Below are 21999 nucleotides of genomic sequence, written 5' to 3' on the forward strand. Positions count from 1 at the left end.
GCCAGTTGGGGTCAGCGAGCGCTGTGGCCGTTGGGGACTTCAGCTCCCAGCAAGCACCGCTTCTGCGGTCGAGGCGCGCGGCGGCACTGCCCGCTGGGACTCGTAGTGCGGTCCGGTAGGAGAACGGAGGAGCCAGCCCTGGCTCCTTTCCCCCACGTTTGGGAAACCGGGCCTGGAAGGGATCACGCCCATCCACTCGTGCCCGGCATCCCTTGGGGGCGTGGGCGAATGGAACAGGGTTGGCTGCGGCGGGAAGAGGCCCGGGTGGCCGTGCACGTGGGGGGTAGTTAGCACCCGGGAACCCGGAAGCCCCGCGTGCCGCCCACAGCCGCGGTGACGGGTTAACGCTTCTCCGGGGTGGAGGTGGGGCGGGGGGTGTGGGAGGAGGGGCCGTCCCACCCACCTCCTCCAAGTGCAGCCCGCGAGCCGGCCCTCCCCTCCCCCACAGGCGCTACGCAGCACAGGCTCCGCCTCCCCCGGCCGCGGCGCGTGCGCAGAAGCCCCGCCCCTCCGCCCCAGCCCCACCCCCACGCCCGCAGCAGCCACCGCCGCCACCTCTCCCTTCCTCTCGGCTCTTTCCTCCTCCTTTTTTTCTTTTCCCTCCTCCTCCTCGCCCCCTTTTCTCCTCCTCCTCCGGCGCTGACGTTCGCGTAGGGCCCTAGCGTCAGACGCGCGGGGGCGGGGCGAGTGCGGCGGGGGGTATAAGTAGAGGGTGCAGGAGGCGGTGCTTCCCCTTCTCCCCGGCGGTTAGTGCTGAGAGTGCGGAGTGTGTGCTCCGGGCTCGGAACACACATTTATTATTAAAAAAATCCAAAAAAAATCTAAAAAAATCTTTTAAAAAACCCAAAAAAAATTTACAAAAAATCCGCGTCTCCCCCGCCGGAGACTTTTATTTTTTTTTCTTCCTCTTTTATAAAATAACCCGGTGAAGCAGCCGAGACCGACCCGCCCGCCCGCGGCCCCGCAGCAGCTCCAAGAAGGAACCAAGAGACCGAGGCCTTCCCGCTGCCCGGACCCGACACCGCCACCCTCTCTCCCCTGCCGGCAGCCAGCAGCCAGCAGCCAGCGGATCGACTCCGTTCTGCGGCCGTTGAGTAGTTTTCGATTCCGGTTGATTTTTGTCCCTCTGCGCTTGCCCCCGCTCCCCTCCCCCCGGCTCCGGCCCCCCGGCCCCAGCACTCGCTCTCCTCTCACGGAAAGGTCGCGGCCTGTGGCCCTGCGGGCAGCCGTGCCAAGATGAACCCCAGCGCCCCCAGCTACCCCATGGCCTCGCTCTACGTGGGGGACCTACACCCCGACGTGACCGAGGCGATGCTCTACGAGAAGTTCAGTCCGGCCGGGCCCATCCTCTCCATCCGGGTCTGCAGGGACATGATCACCCGCCGCTCCTTGGGCTACGCGTATGTGAACTTCCAGCAGCCGGCGGACGGTGAGATGCGGGCCGGGCGGGCGAGCGGCCATGAGGCTCAGGCGGTGGTGGTGGCGGCGGCGGCGGGCGGGCTAGGCCGGCGGGCCCGGGGGGAGGGAGCGGGAGGGCATGTCACCCCCACACACACAGGGCCAGTGGGGCGAGGTTCGGGCGCCGGGACCCCGGTTCCCCGTGTCCTCCGGGACCCGTGCCTCCAGTAGCCTCACGCCCCTCGCGCGCCTGGCACTTCCTCCTCTGCGACCATTTTCTCGGCCTCAGCGGCTCAAAGTTTAGGGTGATGACGCGCCGGGAGAGTGGGTGAGATTGGGCTCTTCCAAGGCGCTCCCGCCAGTAGCTGCGGGATTCTGGGGCGTCGAGCGTCGAGCCCCCTTCTCCGGCAATAGGTGGAGGCGCTCCTTCCACCCCAGGTTCTTGCCGGCGCCCCAGGACCGGGAGGAAGTGCCTTTCGGTGCTCGAAAAATACCACGTGTTGAACCCTGTAACCTCACAGGCCCGAGGCCTGTTCCTGCTACTGGCCCAGTCGCCTGGGGGAGCCACAGGGACTTAGAATAAAGTTAATTTGGGGATCTTGTGCTGGTCGTCAGGTTTCTGATTCCGGTTCTTAATAACTTGTCAGTGACTGATGGCTCTAGAAGTGTAAATTACCAGTGAGCCCAGCGTTGGGGGTTTTCCCCGAGATCAGGCACTTCTCACTATAACGTTAACAGGATGGGAGGAAGGGATATGGAAAATGACCCCTTTGAAGGCCATCGTTTTCTCAGGCAATTTAATGTAGGTCGTCTTAATTTTTTTTTTTTAATGAAATTAATTTCGCAGTACTAGTAACTTGTTCAGAATATTTTTTCCCCTCTCAAGTAGTTTCTCTGGTTTGGAGAGGTTTAACTTTTAAATGTCATCTGTTTTGACTGTAAAATGTTACTTGTGAGTGTGGTGTGGACTGGACCATAATATGCTTATGTGGCATTCAAGTAGGGGTGTCTTTATTTTTAAAAGTGGTCCAGAGTATCCCTACATGGGGAATGATTGCTCACAATGTTAACAGATACAGAGTTAGCTTGAAATTTATGGGGGGAAATGCAGGCAACCTTGTATTTTTAATTTGAAGTTAAACAGTTCAAAAAATCCAGATTTTGGCAAACAGATAAACTATGTAGCCTGATGAGTTGCCAGGATTTTTCTTTATATTTGGATTAGTTGATTTACAAAAGTCATTTTCACTTGAGTTTATGGCCCTATTTTGCCTCCTTTTTTCCCCAGGGTACTTGAATACATGTCAAGTATTACAAAATACAAGGAATTTATTTTTGTAGGAAAGATCTAAAGGGTAGAATTTGAATTTCTAATAACAGACCTAGAGTTATTTAGTGGTCAGCTTTTCACTAGGTAAAGTTGATACTGATTTTTGGGGAGGCAGACTGTTGAGTGACACTGAGCCAAAAGTTGTAAAACTGCACTGCAGGTTTCCTGCCCTTTTGCTCTGTAAGCAGTAGCTCCACATGTCACTCCTTAGCAGTTCTTCTCAACTCTGGGAGAGATTTATCACTGAATGGAAGATAAAGTAAGATCAGGGAAGATAATTTGGGGGCAGATAAACTAAAGAGTCAATGGAGAAAATCTGTACGAATTCTAGAGACCATAAAATGGAAACCTTTGAAAGTGGTTGTTCTTTCTAAACTTACATGTAAACCCCAAAAAAACAATTTTTAAAAATTTGTTGGAATTTGAAAAGTCAAACTTGGAGGTTACCATGGTTACAGTACACTGCATATTATCTATCTATACCAGTAGACTAGTACTAAAACTGCTCAACAGAAGGTAGCATTTTTTCCATCTAATGTTTATTTCATTTGTATGTGTACAAGTGATCCTCTTTAATATTTTCAGTGGTTTTTAACCCCCCGCTGCCTAATTACTGCTACATTGGTGGACTTTTAGAATAGCTTCTGAAAGTGACCAGTTTCCAATTTAACCGGAAGAGGTGACTCATTCAAAAGAAGCTCAAGCAAAGTCAGCTAAAAAAGTAGGGGAGCTGAGTAGGTGTGGTCAATTGATAATGAACTGACAGCTGGTTGTCACTATCTTCTAGAAACTGAAACTTTCATTTATAGAAAGAAGTAGCCAGAAATTTTGTCCTCTTAACTTTTCAGTTACATTGGCATGGAATTTGTGAAAATTTGTGTTTCAGGACTTCAGACAGACTGTGTTCCCTCTGTTTAGGGACTAGTCTTTTCTATTTAGAGTCTACATAAAGTTGAAGTATTTCTTTAATGGTACAGGTGCACATTATTTGAGCCTTTATAGACTCTGAAATCGTAGGGTAGATATTGAAATTTTTCTAGTACTATCCAGAAATAATTGATTAACCATTAGTTATTAAATAAATGATCTAAGATAAAATTGGTTTTATATGTAACTAAAGCATTAATAGTGAATTCTGAATACTGTAGACCTGGAATTTCAAAAATTTTGTATTTCTACAACTGGGTATGCAGCATTAGTTTTTGAAGGCCTGATTCAGATATTGCTCTGACTGGGTAAAGCCTTTCTTTTTTTTTTTTTTTTTTTTCACATGGCCACAGGAAGTTGTGCCGTGAATCACTGAAATTCCCCAATAAGTCAGAAAAATTTTTTTTTAAGAAAATGGATTAATTTTTGTATAATGTTGACAGTGATGAGCATTGAAAGTCAGTTTTGGCAAGTAATAGGGAAGATGTTAAAGTGCTTGAAAATCCCCACAAACTGCTGTGCCTGTGGGTAATCTGTCGTTGCTTGGTGGCTTTTATGTTGCTCATTAAATAAACATACTGTTTGTTAAGGAGAATCTCAATATTATGTTGACTAGGAACGAAAAGGTGCTCTTAAATTTCACGGCAATTAAAGGAAGAGATTGTTTCAGAAATATCTGTTAACATAATAAATGTAGGGTTTCTGGATTTGTCTTCTCTTTTTGTGTTAAACAATTCAAATCCAGACTGGTATGAAGTTACGGTCCAGCCATCTTGAAGTTTAAAGAAGTAGAAGACCATGTGCCCAGCCATACCCTCCACAACAGTAGTTTATATAATCTTCCGTGGGCTGTAAAAGTTTTGAAATAATATTTACTTTGAAAATGTTCTTCCTGCAGCGGAGCGTGCTTTGGACACCATGAATTTTGATGTTATAAAGGGCAAGCCAGTACGCATCATGTGGTCTCAGCGTGATCCATCACTTCGCAAAAGTGGAGTGGGCAACATATTCATTAAAAATTTGGACAAATCCATTGATAATAAAGCACTGTATGATACATTTTCAGCTTTTGGTAACATCCTTTCATGTAAGGTTAGTAAAAATGTGACAGGTAAGCATACAGACAGTGTTTTAGCTACTTCAGAGTTTATCCCTTAAAACAGCAACCATGCTCTCTGTGAATGGGTATCTCTATTTCCCAAATATCCAGGTTGGGTGGAAAAATGCTAAATCAATAGCAAGTAATGAAAAATTGGTATACATTTTTCCCTAGGTGGTTTGTGATGAAAATGGTTCCAAGGGTTATGGATTTGTGCATTTTGAGACACAAGAAGCAGCTGAAAGAGCTATTGAAAAAATGAATGGGATGCTTCTAAATGATCGAAAAGTGTAAGTATAAGTATTTAGTTAATCATACTTCAGATCTGTTTTTAATAGAGATATATGAGTAATATATTGGTGCTCCTAAAGAGATAGAACTAGAGTAAAAGCAAATAAACCACATCTTGGTGTTGTTTTTTCTCCACATTCAATATAACATACAAATAACAGTAAATTGATGCAGTTGTTTAGCATTCAGACCCAAGAGAAAGACAGGAGAAGATGGGTATGCTGGAATATAAAGCTTTTTCAAAATAAAGTCCATAGTTGAAAAACTAGAAATCTAGGCAGAAATTTAATCATAATTCCCAAGGTAGTAATTAGCCCATTTTCCATTCAAAGCTGAGGCTAAAATAATTTGCCTGTATTTAGCTGGGATGATAGATAAGCTAGGATAAAAACCTAGTGGTCTGAACTCAGAGCCATACTCCCATAATTTATTGATGGAGTTTTAAAGATTGTTTTAACACCTTTTGGTTCCATTCCTCAGATAAAGATAAACTGGAATTCAGCCAGAAGTCTTCATGATTAATCTTTTCTGAAATGAACTTGTTCTTAAAAAATCCAAACTTTAAAATAATGACATTGGTAAAACATCTGTGGGACTATTTTTGCTATAGATTGTAAAAATTGAGATTTTTGTGAAGCCAAAGAAATTACAAATCTCATTTTTTATCCTCAGTGCAAGTGGATTTTGCTTAATTATCTGAGCAGATTCATCTCTAAGGTTATTCATCTCTAAGTATCTGAGTTTATGTTGCTGTGTAAACTCATCACTCTTAAGTTGTGACTCTCATAAATCACTGCATCAGGTGGTATGACCTCAAAGTGATGAATGCTTATTGCAAAGGCTAATTTCGTAAAAATAAACATTTTTAAATGAAAGAAGTAGTCAGCATTATTAGCATTTGCAAATGAGAATATCTTTTGCCTGTCAGCATTGCTTGGGGGCAGGACGGGCATGGCTCCCACTGGTGGAGGTCTAGTTGTAGCTGCTGGCCTACACCACAGCCCACAGCAATGCCAGATTGGAGCTGTGACCTACACCATAGCTTATGGCAATGCCGGTCCTTAACCCACTGAGCAAGGCCAGAAATTGAACATGCGTTCTTATGGATACTAGTCAGATGGTTTCCGCTGAGCCACAGCAGGAACTCTCTATTGCTCTTTTGAGTATAAAATGATAAAACCCTTTTGGAAAGAAGTTTGTAGGTATAAACTTAAGATCATATATATGCCCTTTGAACTGCTATGATTTCTGCCACTCTACCCTAAGGACAAATAATAGAAAGTATCATAAAGTCAGGTCATTATTTACAAAAGTAGAAAGTTGTGCTGTCCACAGTGGGGTATTACGTTCCCATTGAGAACATTTATAAAACTAACATCATGGAGAAGCACCATCATATGGAAGGGCATGGGTGGGGATTAAGGAAATAAACTTAGGTATCTCCTATGGAAAGAAGTTGTGCTGAAGGAATGCTCTTAAACACAGAGAACAAAAAGGTATACTAAAAGTCAATCATAATTTAGGTGGGATTATGGGAGCTGGGTTTTTGTTTTTTTGTGGGTTTTTTTTTTTTTTTGCTTTTTGTGGGTTTTTTTTTTTTTTTTTGCTTTTTAGGGCTGAAACTGAGGCATGTGGAAGTTCCCAGGCTAAGGGTCGAATCAAAGCTACAGCTGCTGGCCTACACCACAGCCACAGCCAGGCAGGATCTGATCCGAATCTGTGACCTACACCACAGCTTACGGCAGTGCCAGATTCTTAACCCACTGAGGGAGGCCAGGGCTCAAACCCTCATATCCTCATGGATCTTAGTTGCATTTGAACCACTGGACCTTGAAGGGAACTCCTGGGAGCTGGTTTTTTATCTTGATGTATATGATAATGCTCTTCAATAACACTTCTGCTACTTTTGTTTTTGGGGAAACCTAAATTTTTTTTTTTTTTTGGTCTTTTTGCTATTTCTTTGGGCCGCTCCTTTGGCACATGGAGGTTCCCAGGCTAGGGGTCGAATCGGAGCTGTAGCCACTGGCCTACACCAGAGCCACAGCAACATGGGATCCGAGCCATGTCTGCGACCTATACCACAGCTCATGGCAACACCGGGTCCTTAACCCACTGAGCAAGGCCAGGGATCGAACCCGCAACCTCATGGTTCCTAGTCAGGTTCGTTAACCACTGCGCCACGACGGGAACTCCGGAAACCTAAATCTTTAAAACATTGTTGATAATGCTGCAGAGAAGTTTGCTACAATCTGTTTTATGTTAAGAGTAAAGAATTGGGTAGTTTAGGAGCTCCCATTGTGGCTCAGCAGTAACGAACCCAACTAGTATCCCTGAGGATGTGGGTTTGATCCCTGTCCTTGCTCAGTGGGTTAATAATAAGGACCTGGTGTTGCCATGTATGAGCTGTAGTATAGGTTGCAGGCATGGCCTGGATCTGGCATTGCAGTGGCACAGGCCAGCCGCTACAGCTCCAGTTCAACCCCCAGCCTGGGAACTTCCATGTGCAGCTCTAAAAAGACCAAAAAAAAAAAAAAAGGTTGGGTAGTTTAAATTTCTATTGAAATATTTCAAACAAAGTGCAAGAGCCATGGTGAAACAATAAAGAATGTTTTGCAGGTGTAATCCCACTCATTTGTATTGATGGATGTAATCTTAACTCAGGGTTAGCTAGAAGGAAGGGAAAGGAGCGTGCATGAAGAGAAAAGTGTTCTTTTTTTTGTGATTTAAGAGGCTTATTCTTAAATTTGTTGCTTTCATTTCTTCCCTTCAGGCTCTATTTCTGTTTTATAGTATATTCTTTATTAGGGATTCTGAAATTATCAGTAACCTACAGAATTAACCATCAGGCTTCATTAACCCAAATTTCATAAAATAGAATCTAATTTTATAGTTCTGACATATTTTATTAGATTCGTTGGACGATTTAAGTCTCGTAAAGAACGAGAAGCCGAACTTGGAGCTAGGGCAAAAGAGTTCACCAATGTTTACATCAAGAATTTTGGAGAAGACATGGATGATGAGCGCCTTAAGGATCTCTTTGGCAAGTTTGGTAATGTGTCTGAATTAAATTTTTATACTTAGTTCTAAGTAGTTGCTCAGTATTAGTTTTCAGTAGTACTTTATACTTGGGTACTTGAAAATATTCATAGTTAAAAAAATATTCATAGTTATTTAGATTAAGCTTCTGGTAGTCCATTATATGATGAAGTAGCATGTAAATAAAATTAAAATAAAATTAAATGTTAATAGCGTATTGGCATAGTGAGGTGTGACTGTAATTGAAATAAGTTTTAAAAGGTTTTCCTGTGTTAAATTGTACTGGGTTTATGCGCTTACAGATCCCATCTCATCAAAGGTATTGCATGTGAGACAGTCCACTTAGGTTGGAAGGTAGTCTCTTAACTAGGGGACAGGTAAGATGGCCAGTTTTAGGATATTTGGTCAGCCTCAGCATCACGTTTGAGCAGTTTGAAAGAATGACTTTCAAAGACACCCGGATTTTCTGGGGATGTCTCCTGGGATGGCCTTCTGAATCTGTGGAATCTTGGACTATTTTTTTCTTGCCTTTAATATTAACTTTCTTAAACTTTGTAATGAAGTATACCCAGCCTCCCTTGAGATAGTTGTGCAGCTGACCTTCTCAGAAGATGAACTTTAAATTGTAAGATGATTTGCTTACTTCTTTACCCTTTGCTTTTCCTTTTGTTGGACTTAGATAGGGGTCCTTGGTTGTTTTTTTTTTTTTTTTTGCATTTCAAGTCATAAAGAATTAGGAAATCTAATACTTTAATCTTGCCAGGTGGCTTGCCACATTGAACCCTCCATTTTGAGCAAAAATTTGTCAGTTTGCACAAAGGTAAATTGTGTAAGATGAGGAAAATAGTTGCATCTTACTCTGAATTTTCTTTATTGACTGGTTTTTGTATATTTCATCTGTCTGTTTCTTTTATAATTAGAAGTTGGAGATTGTTAACCACTTCCCAAATGAATAAATGCTATGTTAGTTGACTATCAATATGTAAATTTGTTGAATATTTTCTTGGCTTTTTGCATAGCCAAGATTGGAAGTAGAGCCTTAGGACAGAGGCCTATTCAAAAGAAACAACCTGTCTGTGTCCATACATCTTAAAAGTTTTTTGATCAGATGTCATTTTTAACCATTTTCCCCACCTACCTGAGATAGTGACCCACCTCAGTTAAGTCTTTTTCATGGGGGGGCAGGGGACATGTGTCTTCATAAACATGCCACCTTTTCTAGGCAATTCTGCTCTCTCCCTAAAGGTCAAACTCTGTTCTTTCTACTTCTTATTGAAAATCAAGTGGGCCAAGGCTTAAGAAATTCTTGATTAATCAAATTGTTTAAAATAATGCATCTGTTTTATACTAATGTTAAGACTAAAACATCATCTTTTACAGTTGTCTAAAACATACCTGCTTAAGTGGAAGGAGGAATGTTTCAGGGAATAGAGTATTTACTTAGTTTCTTAATAGAAATAAAACATCTTTGAAGGAAATGTTTATGCCTGTAGTGGGAGGGAGTGGTTAGAGGAGGAATAAATGTTTGGAATTCTTTTTAATCCCCATTTTTGTATTTTTTATGGCTTTGTGTATTGAAACTTGAAATGTATAAGCTAAACGTTCTATAGAATATCTTTGAATCATTAAAAAAATTTTTTTTTAGGACCTGCCTTAAGTGTGAAAGTAATGACTGACGAGAGTGGAAAATCCAAAGGTTTTGGATTTGTAAGCTTTGAAAGGCATGAAGATGCACAGAAAGTAAGAATTTAAATATACCTAATCAAACACATTGAGGATTTTCTGTATTTTTATATTCAGACACAGGGGATATAAAGTCGAGTTGCTCTTGCATTGAAATATACATGGATGCCAGTGGCTATTCTACATGTTTGAATTGCTTGCATTATATATATATTAGCTTTAAGAGTATAAATTGAGAGCTTATATTATCCTATAACCTCAAAGTTGAGGAGTTCCTATTGTGCCTGAGGGGGTTAAGAACCCTACTAGTATCCATGAGGACTTGGCTTCGCTCCCTGGCCTCACTCAGTGGGTTAAGAGATCTGGTATTGCCGTGAGCTGTGGGGTAGGTGGCAGATGAAGCTCAGATCTGGCATTGCTGTGGCTGTGGTTTAGCCCATCAGCTGCAGCTCCGATTCAACCCGTAACCTGGGAATTTGCATATGCCAAAGGTACTGTCCTAAAACATGGCCCTGGGGGGGGGGAAACTCAAATTTTAAGTTTTGTGATGGGTTCATGTTAAGCTTTTATATTCATAACAAATTTTTTAAATTAAATGGATTTATATATGCAAGTGATTAATTTTTGTGATTTCTCCAAGGCCGTGGATGAGATGAATGGAAAGGAGCTCAATGGAAAACAAATTTACGTCGGTCGAGCCCAGAAAAAAGTGGAACGGCAGACGGAACTTAAGCGCAAATTTGAACAGATGAAGCAAGATAGGATCACCAGATACCAGGTTCACTTCTAAGCTAAACAAGCAGAAATAAGACAGGGATAAGGAAACCTATTTTATGTTCATTTATTTCAGTTACTGTCAGGTAACTGGAGGGTTTGAGAAGGGAGGAGGAGAAGAAACATGGGATAAGAAAGGGATTAAGATAATGGTAAGCAGGCTTAAGAATCACTGTGGTTTGTTTTTTTAGGGTGTTAACCTTTATGTGAAAAATCTTGATGATGGTATTGATGATGAACGTCTCCGGAAAGAGTTTTCTCCGTTTGGTACAATCACTAGTGCAAAGGTAAAGCATATGATGCACTTATAAGATTTGGGAAGAAATTGTGCACATGGATATATGTATATAAATTTCTTCAAAGAGTTTTTCTTTAAATGAATGGTCAAACATTCTTTTTCTCTTCTCTAAGTAAAATCATTTTTCAGACAATTATATCTTTACTTCAAAAGCATAAATTCAGATTTGAAGTGGATGTTGTAGCCAGTGGTTTATTTTTGCAGGTAATGAGGAAGGCTGCTTTTTTTTTTTTTTTTTTTTTTTTAAAAAGGGCCGTTCCTGTGGCTTATGGAGGTTCCCAGGCTAGGGGTCCAATCAGAGCTGCAGCCACTGGCCTACACCACAGCAGCTCGGAATCTGAGCTGCATCTACAACCTATACCACAGCAGCTCGGAATCTGAGCTGCGTCTGCAACCTACACCACAGCTCATGGCAATGCCAGATCACGGCAGCCCACCGAGTGAGGCCAGGGATCAAACCCATATCCTCATGGATGTTAGTCAGGTTCATTAACCGCTGAGCCACAACGGCAACTCCAAGGAAGGCTGCATTTGATGACTGTAGGTAGTGAGTAATCATTACGTGGTATGCACCCTTCTGTACTCATTACACTAGTTTTTTACTGATTAAAGGCGGCAATTTATTAAGGAACTGTAGTTGTTAGTGGCAGGCTAATTTATATTCACAAACAGTTCATTCTGAGGAGTCAAACTTAAAGCCCCCTAACGGTAAAGGTAGAGATCATACTTGCTTTTACCTGAAATCAGAAACTAGGAAAGAACAGCAGTAAGATTTTAGTTTAAATTCTAGAATTTTGATACAGAAACCTCTGCTCTGGGTGGTTATTTGTTTTTGTTTTGTTTTCTGGTGTCCGTGGTCCAAGAATCCTTCTGTATGTAAAGTTTTATGCACATGTATTTTGGGGTGTTGGGAAGAGTATTTAAAACTTTAACTAGATTCTCAAAAGAGTATAGAAAACATTGAAAGTCAGCTTTAAAAGATTAAAACTTTATTCTGCAAACTCCATTCTCCATTGACAGAATGTTATGGGCACAGTAGGTGAATACAAAAATGCAAGTCCCTTTTAAAAAAGTCTTTGTGGATCGTATCACTATTGGCAAGGAGGTGAAAAGTTCATTAAGAATTTATTGAGAGGAGGGGGTCATTACATTAACTCGATAATGCTTGCTGAAAGAAACATTTATCAAGGCAGAAGTGTAAAAAGTAAAGTATGACCCTGCTATTCATTTTCAGTCTCCAAAAGCAGTTTGGTTGGCCTTCCCAGATAATTTTCCATGCTCATGCATTTTCGTATACATATAAACAGCTTTCAGAAAATTGGATTGTATTATAAGAATTCTGCAAAAAATTGCCATTTTACTTAATAGTAGATCTAAGTCCATATTTCAGGCTTTTTTTTTTTTTTTGGCCAAGGGATGAATATTCATTGTATAGATGGACCATAATTTATTTTACTGTACCTGTGTTAAGTTTTACACGTTAACACTGTTAGACCCACCACTCTAATAAACATAGATCTTTGCACACATCCCAGTATTTTTTTTCATTGAAGTATAATTGATTACACTGTTGATTTAGCTTCTTCTATATAGCAGTGACTTAGTTATACATATATATTCATTTTTATTATACATTTTTATATTCTTTTCCATTATGCTTTATCATAGGATATTGAATATAGTTTCCCCAATGTTACACAGTAGATCTTTGTTTATCCATTCTGTGGTTTGTATTTGCTAACCCCAAACTCCCATTCCATCTCTCCCTCACTCCCACCCTCTCCCTTGGCAACCATGAGTCTGTGAGTCTGTTTCATAGATAAGTTCATTTGTGATTCCACATGTGAGTGATATATGATAGTGTCTTTCTAATTTACTTCATCTAATAGGATTATCTCTAAGCCCATCTGTGTTGCTGCAAATGGCATTTCTTTCTTTTTTATGGCTGAGTAATATTCCATTGTGTATATGTACTATATTTTCACCTGTTCCTTTGTCATTGAACATTTAAGTTGTTTCTATGTCTTGGCTATTGTAAATAGTGCTGCAGTGAACAATGAGATGCATGTATCTTTTAGAATTATTACAAATGTCCAGATATATGCCCAGTAGTGGGATTGCTGGATCATATCACATGCCAGTTTTCTGAAGTTCTAGAATTAAAATTGGTAGTGGGTATGTGTAATTAAAATTAATACAACTGAATTGTCCAAAAAGGCTGAAGAAATTAATAGTGGTCTTGTCAATTTAGTAGGAAGTGGTTTTTGTTCTTTGGGGTTTTTTGGCGGGGTTGGGGAGGTTGTCTTTTTAGAGCCACACCACGTCATATGGAGGTTCTCAGATTAGGGGTTGAATCAGAGCTGTAGCCGCCAGTCTACATCAGAGCCACGGCAATGCAGGATCCTTAACCCACTGAGTGAGGCCACGTATCGAATCTGCATCCCGTGGATACTAGTCAGTTCGTTTCTGCTGAGCGATGATGGAAACGCCCAGGGATGGGTATATTTTAAAACAAATTAGGGAGTTCCCTTCATGGGGAAGTGGTTAATGAATCCGACTAGGAACCATGAGGTTGTGGGTTCGATCCCTGGCCTTGCTCAGTGGGTTGAGGATCTGGTGTTGCTGTGAGCTGTGGTGTAGGTCGCAGACATGGCTCGGATCCCGCGTTGCTGTGGCTTTGGCATAGGCTGGTGGCTACAGCTCCAATTAGACCTCTAGCCTGGGAATCTCCATCATATGCCACAGGAGCGGCCCTAGAAAAGGCGAAAAGACAAAAAAAAACCCAAAAACCCAAAAAAGCAAATTAGTGCTCAAAAAGGTTTAGCAGAGTTCCCACCATAATGTAGGCTCTCAATAAATGTTAATATTGTCCTATCATCAATTTTCCCCTAGCCTGGGAACTTCCATATGCAGCAGATGCAGCCTTGAAAAAAAAAAAAAGGCAAGATAAATAAAAGTATTGACTGTAGTCCTCATACTGTGAACATCACATCCCCATGACTTATTTATACCTGGGAGTTTATACCTTTTAGCCTCCTTCACCCCTTTTCACCTGCTGCCTACCTCTCTGGCAAATAAGTACTGTTTGTTTATATCCCACTGTTTAAGGTCCTTACAATTTTGAATGTGAAATTTTTATTTTATTTTGTCTTTTCTAGGGCCGCATCTAAGGCATATGGAGGTTCCCAGGCTAGGGGTCTAATCAGAGCTGTAGCCACCAGCCTACCCCAGAGCACAGCAACGCCAGATCCGAACCGATTCTGCGACCTACACCACAGCTCACGGCAACGCCAGATCCTTAACCCACTGAGCAAGGCCAGGGATCGAACCTGCAACCTCATGGTTTCTAGTCAGATTTGTTAACCACTGAGCCACGACGGGAACTCTTGAAATTTTTATTTTAAAATGTGGATATTAAAAGGTTCAAGAGTTGCCATTGTAGCTCAGCAGATTATGAACTCAACTAGTATCCAAGAGGATGTAGGTTTGACCCCTGTCCTCCCTCAGTGGGTTAAGGATCTGGCATTGCCATGAGCTGTGGTGTAGTTTGAAGATGGACTTCAGCTCTGGCATTTCTTTGGCTGTGGCGTGGCTGGGAACTTCCATGTGCTGCAGGTTCAGCCCTAAAAATGCCCCCTCCCCCCAAAAAAAATCAATTCTTCTCCTACCCCCTCCCAGGAGTGATAAAAAATCTTGTTGTCTTGAATTGCTAGAATAGTCAAAATTTTAATTGTGCGTGTTTCTAGTGGTGCTAAAATTTTGTAGGCCTTGTATATATTTAGGAATTTAGCCTTAATAGTGAAAATCTGATTGAATATCTAGAAACTTTAACAAAGTTACTGTTATCCCTCCACTCCTTTACTTACTCTTTTGCTGGTTAGGATAGTGCATGCGTGTAGTTTACCCTTCATGTTTGGGTATTAAGGGAAAAAATATGAAGAAAACAATGAAAGCCTTGACAGAATTTAGTTAAATGTGAGTCAAGGGCTATATCTAGTTGACTAAATAGTAATTGCTCTCCTTTTTGTGCCTCATCCTACCATTGCATTAATCCTGTGGTTTTTATTTTTTCTTTTAATAGGTTATGATGGAGGGTGGTCGCAGCAAAGGTTTCGGTTTTGTTTGTTTCTCCTCCCCAGAAGAAGCCACTAAAGCAGTTACAGAAATGAATGGTAGAATTGTGGCCACCAAGCCATTGTATGTAGCTTTAGCTCAGCGCAAAGAAGAGCGCCAGGCCCACCTCACTAACCAGTATATGCAGAGAATGGCAAGTGTAAGAGCTGTGCCCAACCCTGTAATCAACCCCTACCAGCCAGCACCTCCTTCAGGTTACTTCATGGCAGCTATCCCACAGGTAGGTTTTAGAAGAGACCATCTGCATGAGGTTTTCTTGTTTGGTCCTTTTAATGTTTCGTGTCCCCCTAAAAAATAAAGTCGGGATGAAAACATTAAGAGATGTGGGAGTTCCCTGGTGGGCTAAGCATGTTGTCACTGCTAGGGAGTGGGTTCAGTCTCCACCCGGGAGCTTCTACAATGTGAGTTGTGACTGGATTTAAAAAATGCTTAGTGTGAGCACCTGCTAAATATTTTGACAACCTGTAACTAGTTATTTGCTTTTTTCTTTAGCTTGATAACATTCTTGCTTTTTACAGACTCAGAACCGTGCTGCATACTATCCTCCTAGCCAAATTGCTCAACTAAGACCAAGTCCTCGCTGGACTGCTCAGGGTGCCAGACCTCATCGTAAGCTTTTTTCCTTTTAACTTAAGGTTGCAGGCTATTTGGACTATAAATACACATGGGGCAGGTTAGCTTTTAAACCCAACAGTATAAGACAGTAATTGCTATGCTGGTTTGAATTTTTTTTTTCTTTTCCTTTATGACAAGTTTGGGAATGGACCCAGCCGAATTTCATATTTGGTTAGGCAGTAGTTTTAAAAGAACCTTGTTCTATGTATGAGGACCAGGCTGTTACCTAGCCTTGTCCTGTGGACCAGTGCTCTGTTGCAGGTACACTTGGGAACTAGGTCCATGTATCATGTTCAGATATTAATAAGTACATGCCCTTGCATGAATAAAAGATTTATCTACTGATACTTTTTGATCTGATAAGTTCAGGGAAATGGCAGATAGTCAGTGACCACATTTATATTGAGTCATGTTTATCGTCTGCAAACTTAAGCTGCAAAAAAGCAGCTTGAACGCTGAGTTTTTTTCCCCAGTTAATGTGGGTTCATGTTTTTAAATACAGCATTCCAAAACATGCCCGGTGCTATCCGCCCAGCTGCTCCTAGACCACCATTTAGTACTATGAGACCAGCTTCTTCACAGGTTCCACGAGTCATGTCCACACAGCGTGTTGGTGAGTCTTAACCCTTCTTGTAAAAGTTGGTCTCCAATTTGAAATAACAAGATAAATAGCAAAATGTTTTTATTTGTTCAGCTAACACATCAACACAGACAATGGGTCCACGTCCTGCAGCTGCTGCTGCTGCAGCTACTCCTGCTGTTCGCACCGTTCCACAGTATAAATATGCTGCGGGAGTTCGCAATCCTCAACAACATCTTAATGCCCAGCCACAAGTTACCATGCAACAGGTGTGGATTTAATTTCTTTATAAAGATGACATCCTTGATGGTAGTCAGAGACATTGAAGACAACTGTATGTTCCATCAAAGTTTAAGCTATCTCGAACATTTTAATTGAGGTCCAATTGATAGTATATAAAAAATGTCTCATGCATTATACTCTAGGAACTAGACAAGCACTCAGCAGTCTATCCTGAAGTACTAATGTGCGTTGACAGTGTAGTATAGTTTTAAGAAAGGGTGAGATAGTTAGGAGACATTTTACTCCATACATAAACACACATATACTGTCTTTGATGATGCCAGAGGAAGAAAAGTCAGTATGTACCATGTGCTTATAATAGCACTTAGGTGTTAATACCTACCTTAGGCTGTTTTTCTGACTCACTCAGCTTTTCCCATTTGTGTTTAGATTACAGATTACAGTTTTTATCCAGTGATAACTATGTACTTGCCCTTACTTCTGTACTTTAAACTTAGGAATCTTCCCATTTTCTTTCTAGCCTGCTGTTCATGTACAAGGTCAGGAGCCTTTGACTGCTTCCATGTTGGCATCTGCCCCTCCTCAAGAGCAGAAGCAAATGTTGGGTAAGTACTTTAGTCCCACCTTGTCAGTTACAGAGAGACTAGAAAATAGGAAGGCATTTAGACCTCCTTTGCAACTAAGAAACAGCTAGGGATCTGAGTTGGCATGAATGATTACAGTGGCACAGTTTGTCTGCCTAACTAATTAAAACACTAGAAAGCTATTAAAATGTTGCCTTTGATGGACAGGGTAATGGTGTACTATTGCCATGGACTTCGTCAGATTTTTGGAAGAAGGATTTTAAATCAAATGAGTAAACCACCTTGATTTTCCCTGAACGCAGATTTAACACTTTAACAGTAGCATAGCTTCTTTTTTTTTTTTTTGGCAAACTGATAACTGCCAAGAATTAATTGCCTTGTGATGGATCTTAATTTGTTTTATAACAGTCTTCTCATGAAAAATATTAAAATGTTGGATTATGGGTTAGCATTTATTTGCTATATACAAAAGGTTCTCAAACTCCAGTTTTAATATGGTAGATGCCTTAAAATTTTTTTTTTTTTTTTGATTGAAGGAGTTTTTGAATGTTCTTGTTCCTAGGTGAACGGCTCTTTCCTCTAATTCAAGCCATGCACCCTACTCTTGCTGGTAAAATCACTGGCATGTTGTTGGAGATTGATAATTCAGAACTTCTTCATATGCTTGAGTCTCCAGAGTCTCTCCGTTCTAAAGTAATTTAAATTTATCATTTATCTAGCAGCTTCTTATATCACATATTCCAGGATGTTTTGTAGGAACATTTACGAATACTTTATACAAGCCACGCACAGTTCTAAGAGCTTTGTAAATATTTATTGTAAATCCTAATAATAAGCTATGATGCTGTTACCTTGTTTTATAGATGGGGAAACTGAAGCGCATAGAGAGCTTGAATAATTTGCTCAGTGCTTATTACAAAGCAGCTAGTGAATGTTAGAGCTTGGTTTCGTATAGTCGCTGTAACTCCAACATCTGTGCTGTTCTCTTAACTGTGCTTCTTTACTGGAGAAAGGGCTGTTTGCTGCTGTTTCTCAACTTTGGGGGATTTTCGGTGGGGAAGAGAGTAAGAAGTATAAGAGGTTTGTAATTCTACAACAGTGGTGGACTGGACCCCAAAAGATTTGGACATAGTTGGAATGTTTTTTGATAACAGTTCTTCCCACTTTCATCTGAGGAAAGGAGTTTGCGTTTGTTGGACATTTGTGTGTTGTCAATTTGAAATTCTCTTCTATTCAGAACAAATGTTTTCCATTTTTCAGGTTGATGAAGCTGTAGCTGTACTACAAGCTCACCAAGCTAAAGAGGCTGCCCAGAAAGCAGTTAACAGTGCCACTGGTGTTCCAACTGTTTAAAGTGAGCCTGTTTTTTTAAAATCTATTTTAACAGTTTGAACATATTTTGAAACATAGCAAAACCTCTTTTTATCATTATTCTAAATGTATGGCTAATTTTTCAAAGAGAAATAGAAATACAGAGGGATTAAAGGAAATTTTTCCTGTATGGTAATTTGTGTTAAGGGCTCTAACAGGCTTGGCACTTTGTAGAACTATTCTGAAGGACTTTCATAGCATATACATTTTCTTGGATCGCAGCAACGACAGCTGCCTTTTGGCCTCTACTGTTGTCCTTCATTACCCCCCAAGAAATGGCATGAGCTAGCAGCTATGTAGCCAGAGCCAGGGAAAAGAGGAGAAGCTCATCTGTAAAATAGGAAATACTTGGGGCTTTGTAAGCCGTGTTATATGCTGCAGTTAACTCTGCTCCACTGTCAGTGTGAGGGCAGCCACAGACTCATTCATGTGAGTCAGTGGTGTGCCTGTCTTCCCAGTAGAGCTTGACACAGTCAGCCTGCAGACTGGATTGGCCAAGGGCTTTTTAATTCACTACTGACAAGTGCCAGTATCTTCTTTTTTTTTTTTTTTAATTGCTGCTGTTATATGTCAGATATTTTTAAAAACAAACTAGTGAGCAAAGGGAAGCTGTGCAACATACTAATTTGATATATTTATTATAATGTGATTGCCTTTGTAGCTATAATTATTAGCACCTCACTTTTGTAATGATCCTTAAGTACGTTGGAATCATTAAGTTCTGTCTCAACTAATTTGATAATTATTCTTTCTTTCCCCCACATTTTATAGATTGATCAGGGACCACGAAAAGAAACTCGTGCTTCACCGAAGAAAAATAACCTAAACATCGAAAAACTTAATATTATGAAAAAAAAAACATTGCAAAATATAAAATAAATAAAAAAAAGGAAAGGAAACTTTGAACCTTATGTACCGAGCAATGGCCAGGTCTAGCAAACAATGCTAGTCCTAGATTACTTATTGATTTAAAAACAACAAAAAAAACACAAAAAAATAGTAAAATATAAAAACAAATTAATGTTTTATAGACCCTGGGAAAAAGAATTTTCAGCAAAGTACAAAAATTTAAAGCATTCCTTTCTTTAATTTTGTAATTCTTTACTGTGGAATAGCTCAGAATGTCACTTCTGTTTGAAACAACAGAATTGATAACTGAGCAAGGAAACGTAATTTGGATTATAAAATTCTTGCTTTAATAAAAATTCCTTAAACAGTGCACAGTGATGTTATGCTATTTTATTTCTCTTTGTAATTATAATAGGTGATAAACTAGAATTGGTGTTAAAAAGATAAGTTATTTTTTAAAGGTGTCTTGGTTTTTTGGAAAAGAGGGGTAAGATGGTTCCTCTAGTTCATTTTACAGATGAATTTGTTAACCTAGGAATATATTAAGACCATATTATATCAAGTGCACAAAAGTTAGGATTAGAGGGTTTTTGGTTGTTTTGTTTTTGGGTTTTTTTTTTTTTGGTTGTTTTTTTTTGCCACCCTGCAGCATATTAAGTTCCTGGGCCAGAGATCAGAGCTACAGTTGCAACCTGTATCGAAGGTGTGCCAATGCAAGATCCTTGGCTTATTGTGATGGGCTGGGGAGCCAACCTGCGTCGCAGCACTCCAGACACACCATGTGCCACAGCCAGAACTTCTCGAACTGTATTTTAAAGAGACCTTAATTTGATTGTTGATTGTGACTTAACTCAGTGTAATACCTTATCCAAAGTATTTGTGATAAATGAAGATGTAGGGCTTCCACATCTGGAGAATGGATTTAGACCAGGACTAGGGCCCAGGACATCTGTATAAAACAGTTTCCCAGGCAATTTGAATGCACTTTTGAGAAAGGTCTAGTTTTCATCTCTATTCCATTCTCTTGATACTACTCCTGGAGCTAGCTTTCTAAATTGCACATCTGACTATCTTACCACCAGGCTAGAATTACCACTAGCTCTCTAGCCCTTGGGAACAAATAAATCCAAATAAAACCTTGGCTCTGATGTTAGCCCTCCCTGCATGATGAAGCCTTACAATGCTTCTTTACCTAGAATGCTTTCCACTTTGGCTTTTTTTGAAACTCAGGCTATACACAAACCCCACCTCCAATCCCATGGCTTAAGTCAGTGTACCTAGCAGACATAATAAATGTTTTGCGTTTTGCCTGACCATAGTCCTACCCTGACTGTTGAAAAAAATCTGAGTGACCATGGGAGCTTTTCTCCAATACTTTAGAAAAGCAGGGAAATACTATTCTCAAAATACAAAATGAATAGTTCAAGCCTTGAGGTTTTAAAAGGAGCAGCTTCTAAGGTGTCTCACATTAAAGTTCTCATGGATGAAAACCATTCTAAATCAAGGGCTGCAGTTAGGGTAACTTTATGTTCGTTGGAATTCAATATTCTTGTGACAAATATAAATCATCTCTGTTTTCTGAAATCTGTTAGAGCTATTGAGGGGAACCAACAAAACTCAAGTAAATGAAGTTGCACATTTACTCACTAGACTTGTACCCTCCAAATTTTGTGGAAATAATAGTCATTCATAGACATGCATAGAGCATTGAAAATGTTGAGGCACCTGGAATGCGCACATTCCCAGCTGAGGTCAAGTCTGCCTGTTTCAGCTCATAAACGAGTGTCCTTTTCAAGGTTTGTTTAGTGCCACAACCTTGACATTCTTGTGCTGTGTGTATGCATGCACTTGTGTGTACATGAAGGCTGTGATGTGCCTTGAGGAGAAAATTCTTTTTTAGGGCCATACCTATGGCATATGGAAGCTCCCAGGATAGGGGTCAAATTGGAGCTGCAGTTGCCACCCTATGCCACAACAAAGCCAAATTTGAGCCACGTCTACAACCTACACTGCAGTTTGTGACAACAGATTCCTGAACCCACTGAGCGCGGCTAGGAATCAAACCCACATCCACATGGATGGTAGTCGGGTTCTTAACCCACAGAGCCGTGATGGGAACTCTAAGTTATTTGTGCATAAGTTACAGAGCTGTTCGCTGTGGGTTCAACGTTAATATATTAACTGAGGTGTCTAGAAAAAAACACAAAGCTATGTGTCAATTGATGAAAATGTGACAGGCTCTCAGGTACTTAACCCTTTTATTTCTCCTAGGGGCCGTGATTCAGTATTTACTCATTGCTGTGTTGGCAAAACGTCACTGCCACAGTTAACTGAGAACTGACTAGTTGTGTCTGATAAATGGATGGCTCACAATCTGTAATTGTCTAAACCCATGGCTTCATGCAGGATTTAAGATGAAGCAGGACAAAGCAGCTGACACTACTGCCATGTCTTCTATGGCATGTGTATGGCTTTTTCTGTTGGAACGTTTGAGAAAAACTAAATTGATAATATTTTCTACAGGTAGTAGATGTATAATAGCTACTTGGAAACTTTTTCTAGTCTAGGATCTTTTCTCCAGGTCAACATGCACACTGAGACTTCTGTGGATAAAATAAGGTAATAAACTTTGTTCACAATATGCTACCTTTGATTATACTTCTTTCCTATCGAAACTAATGGGTCACAAGTGAGTGACATCTTGGAGAATACTTTGAAATTTTCTTATTGTTTTGATAGAGAACCATGGTCCCTATTTGCAGTAGGTAAATGAAGAGGACCTGGATT

The 21999-nt window shown here is 40.6% G+C and overlaps 1 protein-coding gene across 1 annotated transcript; it reads left to right on the plus strand.

Moving 5' to 3' along the window:
- The first annotated feature begins 729 nt into the window (after positions 1 to 729).
- On the plus strand, positions 730 to 19582 carry PABPC1 (poly(A) binding protein cytoplasmic 1). The gene is made up of 15 exons (XM_047783512.1): positions 730 to 1429; positions 4554 to 4747; positions 4929 to 5044; positions 7955 to 8094; positions 9727 to 9821; positions 10405 to 10542; positions 10730 to 10825; positions 14918 to 15190; positions 15489 to 15579; positions 16088 to 16198; positions 16280 to 16434; positions 16929 to 17013; positions 17555 to 17685; positions 18253 to 18346; positions 19135 to 19582. Exons 1-14 carry the CDS (start codon positions 1237 to 1239, stop codon positions 18343 to 18345), a joined length of 1911 nt encoding a protein of 636 aa, XP_047639468.1. The 5' UTR covers positions 730 to 1236; the 3' UTR covers position 18346; positions 19135 to 19582.
- The last annotated feature ends 2417 nt before the right edge of the window (positions 19583 to 21999 follow it).

Source organism: Phacochoerus africanus, chromosome 6, assembly GCF_016906955.1.
Source record: "Phacochoerus africanus isolate WHEZ1 chromosome 6, ROS_Pafr_v1, whole genome shotgun sequence".
NCBI lineage: Eukaryota > Metazoa > Chordata > Mammalia > Artiodactyla > Suidae > Phacochoerus > Phacochoerus africanus.